The following is a 19359-nucleotide window of genomic DNA, read 5'->3' on the forward strand; positions in this document are numbered from 1 at the left end:
TGAGTTCAAACCATGAGGTAGGAGAGAACCAGCTTACAAAAGTTGTCCTGTGACCTCCACTCGGGTGTCCTAGGGCACATGCAAATCAACCCCCCCCACACACACATAAAATAATCATTGCAAATAAATAAAAACAAAAAGATGCAAAGGGAAAGGTAATAAGACAAAGATGATAGTAAAATTAACAATTAGGAAAAAAATACAGTAGGAATTCTTTCCATTTCCCTGCCTAAATCACTATATTCAAGATGGCTAGAAAGGCCAACTTTCTGTGGTGACCTTCTGACTTGAATCCCAACTCCCTGAGGCAGATAGAAACCTGAGTTCCAGGCCTGCCTGCAAACATGGACCAGGTATGAGCCAGCTATGGCCACACAGTGAGACCCTGTCTTAAAACAAAACATAGCTAAAGAAGGAACATCTCTAATTTTCATTTTTCATTGTTACTTTTTTTTGTTTTCAGAGATAGAGTTTCTCTGTATAGCCCTGGCTGTCCTGGAACTAGCTCTGTAGACCAGGCTGGCCTTAAATTCAGAGATCCACCTGTCTCTGACTTCCAGATGCTAGGATTAAAGGCGTGTGCCACCACCATCCGGCTATCAATCTTTTATATATATATATATATATATATATATATATATATATATATATATATATATAAAACATAAAACCACAGAGAAAACATGAATGTATACTATAATGGAGAACAGAGCCCTCTCAACTCAGGCTCTCTAAGGTAAATATGGCAGCTGTGTGTGGTGTTACATCCCTGTTGTCCCAGCACTTGAGAGGTGGAGGCAGGAGGATCAGGAGTTCATGGTCATCCCCAGGTGTATATCCAGTTTGAAGTCAGCTTGAGCTACCAGAGTTAAAACAAAAAGTGAAATCAAATTGCCAACCCCATTGTTTCCAGCAGGTGAGTGTGGCCATTGTGTGTGTGATGACTCCAGATCCAGGGAGGATCTTGGGAAATAGCCAACCCGAAATATTGAGATATTTGCTTGTGAGTAAAATTGGTGAATTTTGGAGGAAGGCAATTTGATAGTATACATAGAAAATCTTTGTTCCAGAAAAATCCAGAAACCAATTGGTAAGGTTCTGTTCTGTTCTGTTCTGTTTGTGAGGTAGGATTTCTCTGTAGTCCTGGCTAGCCTCTGGACTCTAGGCTGGCCTTGAGCTCTTAGATATCGGAATGCCTCTGCCTCTCAAATGCTGGGATTAAAGGTGTGTACCACCACCAGCTGGCTGGGGGCTTTTTGTTTTTTAATTCTTCAAGACTGGGTTTCTCTGTGTACCCCTTGCTGTCCTAGAACTCAGTTTGTAAACCAGACTGGCCTTGAACTCTCCGTTCTGCTTCTGCCTCCTGAGTGTTGGGATTAAAGGCATGCGCCACTGCCCAGGGAGTTTTTAATTCACAAGATGTATACACAAAGTCTTCCCACTTTTAAAGCGTGGGCTAGAGCTGGACAGTGGTGGTTCATACCTTTAATCCCAGCGCTTGAAGGCAGAGGTAGGTGGGTCTCCAAGTTCCAGTCCAGCCTGGTCTATAGAGCGCGTTTCTGGACAGCCAGGGCTACACAGAAAAAGCCTGTCTTGAAAACCTAATGAATAAATAAGAAATAGGTAAGAGAGAGACACACACACACACACACACACACACAGAGAGAGAGAGAGAGAGAGAGAGAGAGAGAGGACAGAGAAAGGAATGAAACTGGGCTATAGCCAGGAAAGTGAAACCTACTGGGCTGTGTACTGAGACCCTGTCTTAAAATAAAACAGCCTTTTCCATGTTTCTAACCTTAAACTTGCTATGCAACTGAGGTTGACCAGAAACACCTGATCACTCTGGCTCTGCCTCCTGACTGCTGAGATCCAGGCCTGTAGCTATGATACTCACCTAAATCTTCCGCTTACTCTGAGAGTCAGCCTCCCTAATACATTTTTTTTCTCTGCCTTAGCTCAGTGGGTCTTAAAGTTTACGGGCAACAGGTCGTGTAGAGTACTTGATATCAGAAGCTGCTGGGGCCTGCCCAGGGTTACCAACTCAGCTGGGTGTTCAGGCCTTCTCCAGTGGCTCTGCCTTAGGCTGCTGAGAGTCCTGGGAGGGTGGAGGGATGGGGGGAGATGATGGGGGAGGGGGAAGGGGCTCCTTTTTAAGTGAAGGAGACAAGAGAGGCAGCATGGAGCTGGTCAGAATTTGCTCCAGGAATGATGAGGTACTGGGCTGAGTCTCCAGAAGAGAATGTTCAAGGCTCTTAAGGAGATAGGACTGTAGCCCCCCTTTCCCTTAGACACCCAACTGTGATCAGAGGCACTAGGGTCCCCCCAGCTACTTCTCTCAGCAAAGTACACCCACAGGGGTACGAGAGCATCTTTGCCATGACCAGAGCTTGGGCTGTCATAGGTCACAGATTCTGGCCCTGCAGAGACCACAGCTTACATTTTATCTAGGCCTTCACTAACCTGTTAAGCTCAGAGACCTCCCCACTTAACTCAGACTTCTTACCTGTAAAGTCTATAACAGTAAGAGTTGTTGGAGCTCCTTAGCCATTTCCCCCAGCTTGTAGTGGCTGCTGTTCTAGGGCTTATTCACTCTACATGCCTCTCAGTGCATTCAAAAGAATATTACTTAAAGTCAGGCAGTGGCGGTGCACACCTTTAATCCCAGCACTTGGAAACAGAAGCAGGCAGATCTGGAGTTTGAAGCCAGCCTGGTCTACAGATCGAGTTCCAGGATAACTAAGATTCCACTGAAAAACCCTGCCTCCCCCCAATACAAACCCTCAAAACTTGTAATAATTTTAATTTGCCTAAATAAATGTATGGGTGGGTGGTCCTTAGTACTTGCAGGTCTCCACATATTTAGAAATTCCCTGAGGATTGAGGATATGTGGGTGTTTTTGCCTGAGTGTGTGTGTGTGTGTGAGTGCCATATTTACAGATGAGTGCTCTACACCCGACTCTGCCTGCCTTGGAAGATACTTCATTCCCCACCAACAGGAAGAGTTCAGATGAGATCCCTGAGGGAGACGTTTCCCATCACCAGCAACATCTGGGCAACATCTGGTGAGCCATCCCAGGACAGGGAGATGCTTTCCTGCAGAAATACATCACTTATTTGATTATATTTTTCCCCTTTAATCTCCTCCTTCTCCTGCTCGCCAGACTCCCTAGCCAGTCAGGTTCCCCGCTCTAAGCCCCCAGCACAGTCCTTGCCAACGCTCTCTGCCCTGGTTTTCAGCCTTGTCTGGTTTCCTGGTTACAAAGCCTAGCAGGATGCAAACCTAGGTAGCTCCAGAGAAGCTCATTAGCTCTAGAGTCCAGCCCTGCCCAGCTCCCTCATCAGCATCGTGCAAAATCGGAGGCTAGGAATGCTGCAGCTGGCTGGGCTTGCTGGTCCGGTGCTGCCATTTTGTGCGCTGGAAGCAGGAGCTAGGAACAGAGTTTGCGGGCTTCATCAAAGCCCTCCTTTTGGGTCGGAGAGGTTGTAGGTCGCTCAGGCTGGAGAGCACCTGGCCAACATTCCCAAAGCCCTGAGCTCTCTCCGCAGTGCTGTATCAAACCTGCACTAGATACCTGCCTGCGATTCCGCACTCAGGAGGTGGAGGCCAGAGACCCAGGAGACCCAAAGCCATCCTCAGCCGCACAGTGAACTGAAGGCCAGTCTGGCGGACATGAGACCAGGTCTCCAAAACAAGAAATCCCTCTGCTGGTGACTGCTGGGGCCATGATTGTTGGGCCATCACGAGCTGCAAACCTGTAGGCACAGGGAGAGGCCAGATGAATCTGGCGGTGGGGAAATGTAGGGCCGGAGGGACAGCCCTGACACCTATGTCACCTCTACAGACTGTAGACCTGGCTGACCTCGAAGTCACAGAGATCCCCCTGCCTCTGCCTCTTGAGTGCGGGGATTAAAAGTGTGCAACATCATGCCAGGCCATGTTTTGTTTTGGAATTTCTCTGTGTAGCCCTGGCTGTCCTGGAACTTGCTCTGTAGACGAGGCTGGCCCCGCACTCGGATTCCCCAGCCTCTGCCTCCTGAATGCTGGAGTTAAAGGCGGGCACCACCAACTGATCTGCCATGTTCTGTTCTCAAAATGGGGGTTGAACTGAGAAGGCTTTCCACAAGCTGGGGAAAGTACCCTACCGTTGAGCTACACACATCTTCAGCCAGCCCTGTAGCAGACTCAGCCACTCGGCAGCTTCAGGGTACAGAGTTGTGTGTTGAGGGTCTCATCTGGCCCCAGACCCCAGATTACCAGAGATAAAGAGCAGGCTGAGTCCCCCTACCCCTACTCCGCTTGTCCTCTGTACGTGTACATCCAGAGGAAGACCGAAGAAAGGACCCGCCACCCTCCCCACCCTCGGTGCCATTTAGGCAGGACAGAAGGTCACCTCCCTACTGCACCCGGGGGAGGGGAGAATGGAATCCAGAGGGTTGGACTCGCCACCGACAGCATTCATCTAGGACAGTCAGAAGAACCCAGAATGCAGCGGGAGCGGGGCTGAGAGGGGGAGGGTCGAGCTCCCACGAAGGCTTCCAGGAGGAGGAGGCAGTACTTGCTGAGCCATCCTCGGCGTTGCTGGGATTCCCTCAGGTGAGCAGAGAGGGTGAAACATTCCAGGCGGTGCAGTCAGAACGGGAGAGAAAAGAGCTCTAGGTACTGGGTCGGCCTGGCCCTGCTGTGGGCTGACGAGGACTCGGGTGGGCTCCTGAGAGAAGCTGATTGCCAGCACACTTTCTTCTGCCTAGTAGTGCAGGGAGTTGGCTGCGAGCCTAGGGAAGGTCTTGGCGGGAGCAGAAAAGGCAGCAGGCCGCTGTACTTAGCCCGGGTCCGGCCCAGGAGAAACCAGATTCTTTTTTTTTAAAGTAGGGGCGGGGGTGGGGAAGCTGGTTCCAGAAATCTCTACTTTAGGTATTGTTCGGGAGTAAGGGCTCTGGCCCGAGGGCAGAGGTGAAGGCCAGGCCCTGGGATGACCTTTTCTTCTCTTCATCCCTGGCTGGTCTCCAGTCTGGGCTAACTTTCTGTGGGATCCGGGAAAGAGAAGTAGGGTGCCGGCGGGGGAAGGGTCTTCTGATTGTATTGATAATAAACTGCCCTGGGCGGGTGGAGGCAGGGGGAGGAGCTTCCACAGCTCGCAGCCTCAGTCTACCCAGTCTGCAGCTCGGGACTGCTTCGGTGTGGAGAGGCGGGCATCTTTAGGACCCGGCTCGGCACGAAGCTCGGCTCGCCGATCCGAGAGCCGAGAGCCAAGCAGCGGCGGCCGGGGCAGAGTCCGCGGGGAGGCTCGAGGCGGGGGAGGGGGCGGCGCCTCCGGGGCGGGGCCGCGGGCCGCGGGCTGCGGGACGGCCTGGCGGGAGGCCCGGCGTGCGTCAGCGCCGTGAGCCCCGGAGTTTTCCACTGACGAGGAGGGCGGAGCTGCGGGCGGGGCCGGGGCTGAGCCAGTCTCTCCCGCCGCCGCCGGACGCGCAGACCTGGGCCGGCTGCACCGACGGCCGCCCGGCCGAGCGCATTGCGGGTCGCTGTGCGCGCTGCGACCCGGGGCCGGGACACGAGCGGCTGCGGTGTCCTGGGCGAGCGCTGCTAGCTTAGGTGAGTGCCGGGGATCCTGAACGCGGCCGGATGGGAATTGGGGCAGGGGTCGTCTCGGGTGAGTGGCGCTGTCACTCCAGCTCCCCGCTGATCTCCCTTGGGTCCTCCGGAGGGGACGTTGGGATCCGGCCTCTCAGCTCGGTTAGAGATCGCGCGCCCTGGGTGGGAGCCCACGGCTGCGAGGTGTGTGTGTGGGGGACCAGGCTTCCCCTCCCCCGCCTCGCTGTGGTTACCCCGAGATGTCCAGGCGCCCCAAAGCCGGTCGCAGGTGTCAGAGGGACGGGGCGCGCGTGCCCGCGGGTGAGTTTCCTTTTGACCTAGTTGCCTGAGAACTTTTCAGAAGTTACTCGCGTGGCCGGGGCAGGTGACATTGGTCGTCTTCCTCCTCGGGTTCCCCAGGGGGGAGGGTGCCGGAGCTGCGGCGTGTGCCGGGCGCCCCCGGCAGGCGGGGGTCAGGGAGGGCGTGGAGGGATGAGTGAGGAATGAGTGAGGCTTGGTGAGTCACAGACCCCGGGAGGGAGGGTGGGGGGGAGGAGGATTGTGTCGTATGTTCACCTGTCACCGTCACACGCAGAGGCCACTGCCATGAGTCACGGGGCGCAGCTATACCGGCCACCCGCGGGCACACGTAGGCTCTCTCCCACGCACCTGTACTCCCTCTTCTGCACGCTTTTCCTCTCCTTCCTCAGTTTCCCCTTCCCGAAGGTCCTTTCGCCTTCACGTACTGTAGAAATGCCTACACCACAGCAACGGCCACATAACTTAATCACTCGGGTTGCTGGTACAGTCACTCCCAGAAGTAGCCCACCTTCCTGACAACAGAGGATCCCTCCCTGCTCTCTAGCTGCCCACCCAACACCTCTGGACAGAAGTCTTAGCCTTTTCCCGACAGTAAGTCAATACTCCCTGCCCACAAATCTTTGACAGCCCCGCCCACATCTCCCAGGCTGTCACCAAATCCACCCCCTTCTCTCCTCTGCGCTTGTCCTGTCAGTTCACCTGGCCCTGCCCCTTTTGTCCTACGGGTCACACCCTCTCTCATCCAGGCGCTGAGCCATCTTGCAACCATGCAAATCTAGAATTGTCAGTCCCTACTTACACCCTTGGGTGGCTTCCTGTGCCCTGGGGCTAACACGGGCCCTCTTAACAGCATCGTCACCGGAAGGCGTACTGGCTGTGCTTGCTTCAGCCCCTGGACCATGCTGTGACCCCTATCTGGAACTCTGCCAATGCCAACGTCCCTCTTTAGAGGAGCCTGCCTTGTCCTCAGTGGTTCCCTTCTTGCCTATCTCCTGTATAACTCCAACTTGAGAGGGGTTGGCTGTGTGTCTAAGGTCTGCTAGTGCTTGGAATCTTTTGGAAGCTTAGCCAGGATTTGATTGATGAATGAATGAATGAATGGACAAATGTGAAAAACTGGCTTAAAGCAGAGGAAGGGGGAACTGTCAAATGCAGTTTTCCTTGGGTAGAACTAAGTATTTCGTATAGTCAGCACACATTTGGCATTTACCCAGGGCAGGGCCCTGGAGGCTGAATCGAAGGAACTGTCCCCTCCCCCCATCACTTTCTGAGGCAAGGATGGGGGAGGGGTACGTCAGTGCTTCCTGTCTGCTGTCTCTTGAGCTGCCCAGCACTTTGTTTCTGTGAGGTCCAGAACAGCTTGGAGGTGATTTTCTGCATCCCAGGAAGCCCTTCAGGAGGGTCTGGGGTCCTGTGACCCTAGGTGTTGGAGGTGGGGGCTTGACTGATGAAGACCTGGAGTTCTGAGGTCAAAGGACACATTCTTCAGATTCCTGGAAGGGGGATCGAGGGAGCTGGAGGCTGGAGCACACTGGCGGGCTGAGGCTTCCCATGGCTGCCCCTTGTTGCCTGGGTGGAATAGCCTTCACTGGTTCAGTATACTATATAGCTGTGGTCACTAGGCTGGGGTGACATTCCGTTCTCTGGGCTGTCAGCGCCTGTGTGTGGTGGCAGGAAGGGGGCGGCCCCAGATTCTCAAGCTGCTACCATCCCGGAAGGAGCCCTGTTCTCTTTGATTCCGGGGCCTGCCTCTGGGGCTCGCCTCTGGGGCTCCTCAGGGGGTGTGGTGTTTCTGTCTGAGCCAGCTCCTGGGAATGGCTTTTCCTTCCTCAGGACCCTAGTACAGGACTGTGTTCACCCTGGGAACAGGATCTTGATTCCTGAGTAGCTGCTGCAGCCCTTCCCCCACCCCCTGACTCACTGTCTGGCACTTTTCTTAGTCTCTTCAGCTATCTTTCATTTCGTTTTCTGACTTGGCCTGCTCTCCTCCGCTCTGCTGCAGTCTTTCTGTTCTGCCTTCTTTCAGCCTCTGGATCCCAGGTGGCATTCCTCCCTCCCTCCCTCCCTCCCTCCCTCCCTCCCTCCCTCTCCTCAGGCCCAGCCTGGGCTCCAGCACTCGGGCCTGAAACAGCCTGGCCTTCCAGAACTCTGCCTGCAGCTTTGAATGTTAACACTCTTCAGCCTTAGTTCTTATCTTGGTACACTTGACTGTGGACCTCTCTCCAATCCACACCTACCTCTCTGATACCTGTTTACTCTTGGGGAACCTGGAGCCTCTGAGATGCCACCTCACACTTGCACGAGTGAGTGTCCCTCCCCTGTCCTCAAAGCCACCTTTGAACACTGCACTTATTCTGCCGGCTCTGACCCTGGCTGGGGGATGGGCATGTGTCTCCTCCCTAGATTAGCTTTCAAGGGCAGGAAAACTTCACACTAAGACCCCTGGGCTAAAGCACTGTCTGTGTGGCTCCCGCCTGCTCTGTCTGTCAGGCTTCTCGTGGCCATGCAGAGGTAGTCTGAAGCCAATCCTCGTGCCGCTTACACTGTGGTCACTTACAGCTCTTAAAGAATTGAACCCAGGGTTTTGTGCAGTGCCAGACAGCTGACCTATGTCCCTGGCACATATGGAGGCAAATGTCTGTCATCCCAGCACGTGGGAGGCGGACACTGGAGGATCAGAATTGAAGCCATCAAGGGCTACACAGACCCTCTCTCAATCAAGATCTGTTACTTCCTAAAGTACTTGCCTCCAAGGTCATGGCTTTGGGAGATTAATCCTTGATTCGGGACTGTTTTTGTTGGGAAGTGTTCTGTTCATAGCAGTACCCCAAAAAGGCAGAAATAGGAAGGGGGGCTTTTGATGTCCTTTTGGAAGAGGTTTTTCTCTGTAAATCAGATTGGCTTAAACTCCAGGCAATTCTCCTGCCTCGGTTGAGATTGAATAAATGTGAACTATGATACTGAGCTCAGCAATGTCTTCTGGGGGTAGCTGGAGAGATGCCTCAGCGGTTAAGAGCACGTATTGCTCTTCCTGAGGTCCTGAGTTCAATTCCTGGCAACCACATGGTGGCTCACAATGTGACAACCATCTGTAATGGGATCTGATGCCCTCTTCTGGTGTGTCTGAAGCAAGCAATGGTGTACTTACATACATTAAATAAATCTTTTTAAAAAAAGAAATTACTTCTGGAAGGGTGTAAGGCTGGGTGGGCTGTTCTAGTCTCTGGGAAAGCCAGGGAGGGTAGCAGGAACATGGCCTTGTGGGAAACTGCAAACAGTGGTGCTTAGCATGGGGACTGGAGGTGGTGTTTTCTTTCTGTCATTTGGCTGTGGGGTATAGGGTGGCTCAGAAGAGACTAGGTGGTTGCAGGTGGGGGCAGAGACACAGAACGGGTGATAAGCTTGGTGTGTGTGCTGAGAAGCCACCTCAGGGCTTTGCAGGAGCACTTCAGGGAGCTCCACCATCAGGTGACCTACATAGAATGCCTACAGTATAGGAATGTCACTCCTGCAGTAGAGGAATTGTTAAGCATTTAACACCCTGCAAACCTACCCAGACTGACCCCTAACCATCATCCTACACCCTAGCCCCCATCCCCTGAAAGTCCTGACTATCCCTAGGTCATACACACCCCTCCTGGAAGACTGTCCTATCTAGCCTGTGGAGAGGGCGGGTACAGTGCCTTCTGATTGGTTCCCCTCTTTGTCAATCTCCGTTTGCTTTTTCTGGCGCGTTCACTCCTGTGTCTCTGCTCCTGAGTCCTAGGGCTTACTATTTTTTGCACACTCACTGGGCACTCGATTCACTGACAGAACTTGACATGTGCTGATTCCTGTATGTCTCCCGGCACTGTGAGGTTCTAATGTGTATTTATTTCCTTTGAGAAGTGCTCTCCCATAGCCGAGGCTGATCTTGAACTATTCTGTACCTCCGGAGTGCTAGGATAGATATCAAGGGTGCACTGCCCTGTCTGGCCTTCTGGGGCCTTCAGACCATTGGAGACAGTGAACCAGTCAATAGCCAAGGCAAGGTCCAATCGGGCAGCTGATTTTGGCCTCTAGGATACCTTTCAAGTCTGTGCCTAGCCTGTAGGTGAACTTCCAGGACTGAGGCTGCCTGGGTGTGGGTGCAAGAAGGGGGGGAGCTGAGGGTGGCTGCGGGCTGCAGGTTTCTGGCTTGAGCAACTGGGTGGGTGGCAGCAGTTACTAAGACAGGGAACACAGGAAGAGGAACAGATGGCATGGTGGAGAGAACAGAGGTTCAGTTTGGGGCCTGTAGGATTGTGTATTTCCAGAAGTGGGTCCTCGCTTTGGGGGTCTCGGGCTCTGTGCCTGTTGTCTCACTGGAAGCAACTGGAATTAGGGGGGTGGGTTTTTCCTCCCTTCTCCCCCCCATGCATTAGGCTTTGGTGGTCACAGGAAGTTCAGGGGCTGTCAACCGCGTGTATGCGTGTGTCTGTGGTAAGGGTGTGTGTGTGTGTATGTGTGGTGCCTGGCTCACGACCAAACACCCTCATCTCCTGGGAGAGTCTACAGGTTAACTGGGCTGTTTGTCTTTGTGGTTTGACTCTGGGAAGCTGGGGAACCTAGCCTGAGAAACTGCCCCGGAAACACCTGTGTGTCCTTCTTCCCCGGGCCCTGCCTGGGTGAGAGCCTGGTCTGGTAGTAAGTTTGCTTGAGCCTCTCTCTCCCTTGCCTGCTTGGAGGAGGCGGCTGCCACTCCCTTGAGTACTTTTATCCAGTGACCTGACAGCTGCTGCCCTTGGATTTTGGGACCTGCTGGAAGGTTTAGGCTAGGAGAAGGGACCACAGGATGGATACCTCAATGGAGGAGACCCAGACAGCTTTCTGCTTAGTTTTCCTGCCTCTTTCACTTCCTGTGATGGGGGGGAGGAGTCCCCAGCTGTGGGCATTCAACCCCGAAATGAGTGAGTATGGGAGACTCAAGCCTGCCTCACAGCAGGTAGCTGCACTCAGCCACCACCCTTGAGCCCTCTGAGGGTCCCCAAGTCCTGGAAGGACTCTTAATTGTCCAAGCACTGGGGAATTAGGGAAGGAGCGTTAACCCCTCCATCCTGACTGGTGAGTGATTGTGTCCTACCAGGCCCAGAGAAGTCCAGAGCGAGGGAAACAGGATAGCAGCTTTCCTAGTCAGGTTCGCTATTAGAGGCTTTGCTTAAGGAGGATTAATCGTAGGGGTTAGATATTGAAGGTGAATTTAAGATCAAAGTGAAGTCTCCTGCCACAGTCCAGCCTAGAGCAGGGGACTTTTCTCCTGTGGCATGGGGGTTTCTGAGGGGAAGTCTAAGTCTATCCCAGGGAGGGGAGGGGCTTGGGAAAGTCCTTCTGCCGGGAATGCAGCCAGCATCCAAACCAGCGCCTGTTCTCAGAGCCCCTGGGCAGCCTGGCCCAGGAGTGCGGACCTGAAGCTGTCAGTGGGCAAGGCGGTGGACCTGTGCGGGCGGGAGAGGAGTGTGCCCTTAGAGGGGGGCTCTGGAGGTTGCAGAAGGCCCTACACAGGCAAGTGCACAAAGCCCCGAGTGCCTGTGAGTGAGTCAGCCTCTAGGATTCCTGTGAAGACGAGCCAGGCCAGGAGTTCTGTCAGTCCATCTGTTGGTCTGTCTGCCTGCTGGCATGTGTGCGCATGCATGTGTGTGTGGTGTAGGTATGTGCCTGTGTGTAGGTGTGTGCGTATGCGAATGTGTAGTCGGCAGTGGGGAAGGTACCTGGCCGTTTTCCAGATAAGGCTTGTTATCAAGGGCCAGGTCTTGGGAGGCCAAAGTCTCCTGGATTTGGATTTGCATGTTAGACTCATTTGAGGGAGTAGGTTCTGTGTTGTTTTGGGCTGGGGACCCTACTGGAGACACTACCATGAACCTGCAGCTTTTGGCTGGGTTGGAGGGTGATACCATGGGGGGTAAGCTGGAGATGGGACAACATGGCTCAGTTGGGAGCCTACCACTTAACAGTTCATTCTCTTCATCGCAGGCCGTCCGTCCGTCCGTCCGTCCGTCCTCAGCTACTGGAAGCCCCACACCCCACCATGTCTGGGCAGCTGAAGAGAAAGTTTGACCAGCTGGAAGAGCATGACTCCAGCTCCTCTGGCAGTCTGTCTCTCTACTCTTCCCCCGTCTCTTCTGCCTCCCCTGCCTGGAACTTTGATGAGGAGGGACCGGGTGGTCAGGCACCACAGCCTGATCAGGACTCCTGTGGGCCCCAGAGTTTCACTCGTGAGTCTCCCGTTCTGGCGCCCCCCCCAACCCTCCCCCTTCTTCCTTCCCTAAAACTGAAATTGGCCTTTTTTGGCCTCGGTTGCCCCCTCAGGGCGCCTCCTTCTGTGATGTCTTATGACTGCTCCACTCTGTGGAGACACCTTGACTTCCTGTTGACCGTGGGGTTTGTGATGTGGGAGCCATTGCTCCCTGAGTGGCTCTGGGGCCTTTCCGAGGGGTGTTGTGCTCTGTTTCCCCAGCACACCCTGCCCCTTCCAAGACACTGGGGCTCATCCCTCTCACACCCCGTGCACAAGGCCTGCCAAGCCACTTCCCTCTCCCTTGCTTTTTAGCTTTTTTCTGAATGTCCCCAAAAGGGTTTTTCCTGAGTAGTTTTCTTTTCTTCCTTTTTTTTTTTTTTTTGAGAACGGACTCTTGTATAATCCAGGTTGTCTTCCAATTGTGTGGCATCTGCCTCCTGAGTATAGGAGTTACGGATGCGCTCCACCAGGGCTGAAAGGCTTCTTTCTTTCTTTCTTTCTTTCTTTCTTTCTTTCTTTCTTTCTTAAGATTTATTTTATATATGTGAATACACTGTCACTGTCTTCAGACACACCAGAAGAGGACATCAGATCCCATTACAGATGGTTGTGAGCCACCATGTGGTTGCTGGGAATTGAACTCAGGACCTCTGGAAGAGCAGTCGGTGCTCTTAACCACTGAGCCATCTCTCCAGCCCCCCTGGTTATCTTTCAAGCTTATATAATTTTGATTTCAAACTGAAAGATGGTCCTTTAAGAAGAAAAGGATTTCTTTTGATTTTTGAGATTATAAATACATCATTTCGCCGGGTGGTGGTGGCGCACGCCTGTAATCCCAGCACTGTGGGAGGCAGAGGCGGGCGGATTTCTGAGTTCAAGGCCAGCCTGGTCTACAGAGTGAGTTCCAGGACAGCCAGGGCTATACAGAGAAACCCTGTCTCGGGGAAAAAACAAAACAAAACATCATTTCCCCTATCCTTCCCTCCCTCCAAATCTTCCCATGTATCCGTCCTTACTCTCTTTCAAATTCATGGTCTCTTTTTTTATTGATTTTTTTTTTGTTACATAAGTCTATACAAATATATTCCTAAATGTATAACTCCAACCTGCCTTGTCTTTATAATATAAAGACAGCCTTTGATTTTCATGTTCTTTCTACTTCAAGAACCATTTGAGATGGTTTTTGATGGTTTTCTCCTATAAGAAAACTTTTCCTTTTGGGGTTTTTTTTTTTTTTTTTGGTTTTTTTGAGACAGAATTTCTTTGTGTAGCCCTAGCTGTCCTGGAACTCACTCTGTAGACCAGGCTGGCCTCAAACTCAGAAATCCACCTGCCTCTGCCACCCAAATGTTGGGATTAAAGGCGTGTGCCACCACCACCTGACAAGGGGCATGTTTTTAAACACAGGATTACATTTCAGTATGAAGTTTTGAAACCATAGCTGTTCTGTTTACCCTTCCATGTCTTGTATGCATTCCTGTGTGTTACATATTTTTTAAAAAAGTATGATTTTTACAGAATCTAATATTACAAACAGAAAATCTTTTAGAAGGAGTTTTCTCAGATAGTACAAATTAATATATTAACTTGAAGTCATTCAGCATAGTAGCAAATACCTATAATCCCAGAACTGGGGAGGCAGAGGGCTAGGGATTCAATGTCTCTTGCTATAGAACCAGTTCTAGCCGGCTTGGGATAAATGATGGTGTATGCCTTTAATTCCAGTTCTTTTTTTTTTTTTAAGATTTATTTATTATTATATGTAAGTACACTGTAGCTGTCTTCAGACACACCAGAAGAGGGCATCAGATCTCATTACGGATGGTTGTGAGCCACCATGTGGTTCTCACCAGCCCCCTTAATTCCAGTTCTTGAGAGACAAAGCTTGGTGGATCAAGGCCAACCTGGTCCATGTATCAAGTCCTAGGACAGTCAGTGTTACATAGTGAGATCCTGTCCCAAGAAGAGATGGCTCAGTGGTTAAGAGCACTGACTGCTCTTCCAGAGGTCCTGAGTTCAGTTCCCAGCAACCACATGGTGGCTCACAACCATCTGTAATGGGATCTGATGCCCTTCTCTGGTGTGTCTGAAGACAGCTACAGTGTACTCGTATACATACAATAAATAAATATTTTTTAAAAAGGAAAGAAAAGAAAACATAAACAAGGGCTAGAAAGCTGGTACAGTGGTTAAGAGAATCTTGCTCTTGCGGACTGAACCCGAGTTCAGTCCTTAGCACCACCTATAGCTCCTAGCATTAGGGATCTGGCACTTTCTCAGCTCCAAAGGCACCCGTACCCAGGTGGCATAGACTCACATATGCACTTATTAAAAATAAGTAAGTTCGAGTTGGGCTGTGGTGGCCCATGCCTTCAATCCCAGCACTCAGGAGACAGAGGTAGGCAGATCTCTGAGTTCAAGGCCAGCCTGGTCTATAGAGCTAGTCCCAGAATAGCCAAGGCTACACAGAGAAACCCTGTCTTGAAAGAAAAAAATCATGTACAAAATAAGTTTGGAAGCAACAACAATGACTAAAAAAACCCGTTAATACCAGTGAGGTGGCTCAACAGGTAGAGGTGCCTGCCGCCACGCCTGATGACAGGCTCCTGAGTTCAAATCCGCGTGGCAGGAGAACCAGCTCTTAAAACTTGTACTCCATATGGAATCAATAATTGAGAGGAGGGATGGGAGAGGCTGAGACTTTGGGGTATGTTTCAGAAGACTTAAACTATAAAGGAGAAGTCAATAATATAAATATATATACTTTAATTTATGTGTACGAGTATTTTGTCTGTGGGTGTGCACGTTATGCCTGAGGAGGCCAGAAGAGGGCGTTAGATTGCCTGAAACTGAGTTCCTTGGCTGCGACCTCCTGTGGATGCCAGGGCTCATAACCTCTGAGCCATTTCTCCAGTTCTTTGATATGTTTAAACATGGGACCATATTGTCTTTATTACATGTAAAGAATGAAAATTACAGAAAACTGTAGAAAGGATTTATAAGTACGTGGTCCGGATGGCAAGATGCTTTATCTTTGAATGCTGTTCTTTGGGCTGATAAAAGACAAAAAGCTGGTGTTGGCTTGGGCGAGGTATTGTGCTCCAGATCCAGCCAGGCCTGGCTTTTAAGTTCAGATCCCGGGTGGGTGGAGAAAACGAAGGGGTTGGAATCTTTCTAGAGATTACACCTCGTCGACGAGAACTCAATGCCCTTTCTTGTCCCTTTCAGGCCCGTCCATCCTGAAGCGGGCTCCTCGGGTGAAGCGGGCTCATCGGGAGCGTCCGGGTCATGTGGCCTTTGATGGCATCACCGTCTACTATTTCCCACGGTGCCAGGGATTCACCAGTGTGCCCAGCCGTGGTGGCTGTACCCTGGGCATGGCTTCTCGTCACAGCACCTGCCGCCTTTTCTCCTTAGCTGAGTTTACACAGGAGCAGACCCGGGCTCGGCGTGAGAAGCTCCGTTGCCGCTTAAAGGAGGAGAAACTGGAGATGCTGAAGTGGAAGGTACGGAAGCCCAGGGCGCCGGTGCAGAGAAACAGGCCTGAGTTGGCGTCAGGGGAGGTTCAATGGCTGGGACTACAGCTTAGGCAGGGAGAGTGGGAAGGAGGTCCTGGTGTCCATCAGCAGCACTGCATAAGGGGGCATCTTGGTGCACCCGTCATCCTGGAATTGGCAGTTAGTTCATGCATCTAGTTAGAGAAGGGGTTTGTGTCTGAGCGCCCACGCTCTGGAAGAGCTAAATCTCTGTATCTCTCACACCCCTTTTCTGTCCTTGTAGCTTTCGGTGGCTGGAGTTCCGGAGACGGGGGCAGGCGTGCCCCTCACAGCGGATGCCATCGATGACGCCTCTGTAGAGGAGGACTTGGCAGTGGCTGTGGCAAGTGGCCGCCTGGAGGAAGCGAATTTCCTACAGCCCCACCCACCTCGGCAGCGACGGGCCCTACTTCGGGCTTCGGGTGTTCGAAGGATTGACCGAGAGGAGAAGCGTGAGCTGCAGGCGCTGCGCCAATCCCGGGAGGATTGTGGTTGTCACTGTGATGGCGTCTGTGATCCTGAGACCTGCAGTTGCAGCCTGGCCGGCATTAAGTGTCAGGTGTGTGGTTAGACTGGGTAGAGTAAGGGGTGTGCCTATAAACCCAGCATTCAGGCGGGTGTTGGAGGCTGGTGGATTTCTGAGTTCCACAACAGCCGGGGCTACACAGGGAAACCCCGTCGGTGGGGAACTGGGTCTGCTGCCTTCTTGCGCTCTTGAAGTCCTCACTTGCGCACCGTCTTTCACTGCAGATGGATCATACGTCCTTCCCGTGTGGCTGCCGCAGGGAGGGCTGTGAGAACCCCAATGGTCGAGTGGAATTCAATCAGACAAGAGTTCAGACGCACTTCCTCCACACGCTCACCCGCCTGCAGATGGAGCAGGGTGCCGAGAGCTTGGGGGACCCGGAGTCCCCCGTGGAGGACACACCTGTTGAACAAACCCTGCTTTCCCCCTTTCCGCCTTCCAAGCCCCCTGTGAGCAGTGAGTTGGGGGACAACAGCTGTGGCAGCGACATGACAGACTCTTCCACGACCTCATCCTCTGGCAGCAGTGAGCCTCCAAACCACCTTGCCCACCCAAGCCTGCCGGGTCCCAACTCTCGGTCCGGCGTAGATGAAGACAGCCTGGAACAGATCCTGAATTTCAGTGACTCTGACCTCGGTATTGAGGAAGAGGAGGAGGAGGGAGGGGGTGTGGGCAACTTGGATAACCTCAGCTGCTTCCATCTGGCTGACATCTTTGGTACCAGTGACCCCGGCAGCCTGGCCAGCTGGACTCACAGCCAGTCTGGCTCTAGCCTGGCATCGGGCATCCTCGATGAGAATGCCAACCTGGACGCCAGCTGCTTCCTAAACAGTGGACTTGGAGGGTTGAGAGCAGGGAGTCTCCCAGGCAGTTCTGGGTCCCCTGAGGGGGGCGCCGTGCAGAGCAGCTCCTTGGACCTCAGCGTATCCTCCTGTGACTCCTTTGAGCTTCTCCAGGCTCTGCCAGATTATAGTCTGGGACCTCACTACACTTCCCGAAGGGTGTCGGGCAGCCTGGACGGCCTTGAGACCTTCCACCCTTCGCCCAGCTTCTCTCCGCCGAGGGATGCCAGCACTTGCTTCCTGGAGTCTCTCATGGGCCTGTCTGAGCCGGTTACAGATGCCCTGACACCCCTTCTGGAGAGCCAGTTTGAGGACACTGCCTTGGCACCTTTGATGGAGCCTGTGCCAGTATAAGGATTAAGGTGCCTTTTTCCTGCCCTGAGACCCTGTTGCTGCTTTTTATGTGATCTTGGGGTTCCCCAAGGTCTATGTATGTGACGGTCTCCTATGGGCTTGGTCCTGCCCGCAGTGCTATGTGGGCACACTCTATTTTTACATTAACACTCTGAATTTATTTATTTTTTTATGGTTTTTTTTCTGTACTGAAGGGAGGGTGGGGAGGGTACCCCTCTTTCGATGCCTGGTCTGTTTATGTCCAAACAGAGGTCTTCCGCCTCCTATTGTATGCCTGAAGGAGGAAGGGGCGGGGCTCTCCTGGAGCCTTGCATCCTCTCTTTCTGTACTGTAAAGATGCTCCTTGGTCCAAAGACAGCGGCAGCTGAGCGCAGGGCCTTACGGTTTTCTGGGAACCATAGGAGCTAGGTTTTCCAGACTGTGAAGATGTAATTTATTTGTGTAATTTATTTGGGGACTGAGACAGCGGTTGAGCCTCTCCGGTGGGTGGGCAGCGCTGGGGCTGATGCCCTGCCAGTCTGCGCTTTGGTGTGGTGTGTGGGTTTGAGCTTATGACCTCCCGTATCAAACAGCAGCCTGGCTCAGCTGAGCAGACAGAGGCTGCGCTTGACCAGTGGTGACCAAAACCCCCTCTGCCCCCTGCCCAGACACTCTGTTTGCCCTCTGTCCAATTCCCACTCCCCAAGGCCATGGGTTATAAAGCCCCTCTGTAGGATGGCGAGCCAGAGGCCCCAAAATGGGCATCAGGCTTGCCTAGCATAACCCAGATCACTGTCTCAAGCCTTTCTGGGCACTGAATCCATCCTGGCCCACCACACCCCCCCAGGCCAGTTGGCAAGGGTTGGCTCTTGAGGGCTCTTATGCCCTTCATTAGCTGATGTTGGATTTTATATGCATTTTTATATTGTCTCTAAGTGTCAGAACTATAATTTATTCATTTCTTTGTGTGTGTATGTGTGTATGTGTGTGCCAAGAAATGCAGGCTCTGGGCCTGCCTCCTAGCCCAGGAGGCCTTGCCAGCCTGTGTGCTTGTGGGAACACATTGTACCTGAGCTGACAGGTACCAATAAAGACTCTCTATTTTTAAGTGTGGCCTCCTTGGTGGGGTGGGAACCGCGATGCACCCCCAGGAAGCATGTGGGGTGGGGCACTGCAGTGTAGCATGGACAGAGGCAGTACTGAGGCAGGAGGACAGCATGTTGGGCTTCCTTCCAGGCAGGCCAGTTAGGCTGTAGGCAGAGAGCCAGCTGAGAGTTTGGCTGGGCAAGTACAACAGTTTTCCCCTCTGGATTAACCCACTCCTCCATGTTGCCATCTGGAGTTGAGGAGGCAGAGCTGTTTGCTTGGTCTGAGTGAGGGTGTCCTCCTTTGATACCCTGGTCTGGGTCCGGGGAAGGGCAGCCTAGTGGAGGCCTGGCCTGGTGACAGGCTGCTCAGGTAGCTGTAGTCCTGAGGACTTGAGCCCCGGAAGTGTCTCTACTAGCCAGACCTGCCAGACCTGTCCTGAGGCAGCCAGAATAGGGCTTAGGTCAGGCGTGCAGAGCAGGCTGCAGCAGCCCATCTGGAGCCTGACTGCTGGTTTTTTGCACAGGTCCTCCAGAGAACCTGTGGACCGACCACTGGAGAGCGCCTTCCCATGCTGTAGCCCCTCGACTGGGTTCTACCCAGAAGGAGGGATTCAGTCTCAGCTCTCCTCTCCCTGCCTAGTGAGGATATGGAGATGGCCCGCCCAGAGCCTGGGTTTCTCCGATCCCATGCAGATGATTACTGCTCCTCTCAAATTGGCTTGGTTCATATGCATGTAGCACCTTGAGTGCCTGGGTTGGGGGCATGACTCCGTTTTTATGTTTGTGACATCGTGGCAACACCGGTGGCCACCAGAGGGCAGAGGACTTGGATCCAGGCTGTAGTGGGGCCATGTATACCTGTGACTGGCTTAGCTTATTTGAACCTC

The 19359-nt window shown here is 52.7% G+C and overlaps 1 protein-coding gene across 3 annotated transcripts; it reads left to right on the top strand.

Moving 5' to 3' along the window:
* The first annotated feature begins 4517 nt into the window (after window positions 1-4517).
* Csrnp1 (cysteine and serine rich nuclear protein 1) lies at window positions 4518-18492 on the top strand. Of its 3 annotated transcripts, none has more exons than XM_052186971.1 (5): window positions 4518-4598; window positions 11883-12124; window positions 15376-15653; window positions 15928-16242; window positions 16434-18492. In XM_052186971.1, exons 2-5 carry the CDS (start codon window positions 11938-11940, stop codon window positions 17403-17405), a joined length of 1752 nt encoding a protein of 583 aa, XP_052042931.1. In that variant the 5' UTR covers window positions 4518-4598; window positions 11883-11937; the 3' UTR covers window positions 17406-18492. The 3 variants fall into 3 exon arrangements, with proteins under 3 accessions (XP_052042931.1, XP_052042929.1, XP_052042930.1); XM_052186969.1 differs by lacking the exon at window positions 4518-4598 and adding an exon at window positions 5437-5594; XM_052186970.1 differs by lacking the exon at window positions 4518-4598 and adding an exon at window positions 10833-10976.
* The last annotated feature ends 867 nt before the right edge of the window (window positions 18493-19359 follow it).

Source organism: Apodemus sylvaticus, chromosome 7 (genome assembly GCF_947179515.1).
Source record: "Apodemus sylvaticus chromosome 7, mApoSyl1.1, whole genome shotgun sequence".
Lineage (NCBI taxonomy): Eukaryota > Metazoa > Chordata > Mammalia > Rodentia > Muridae > Apodemus > Apodemus sylvaticus.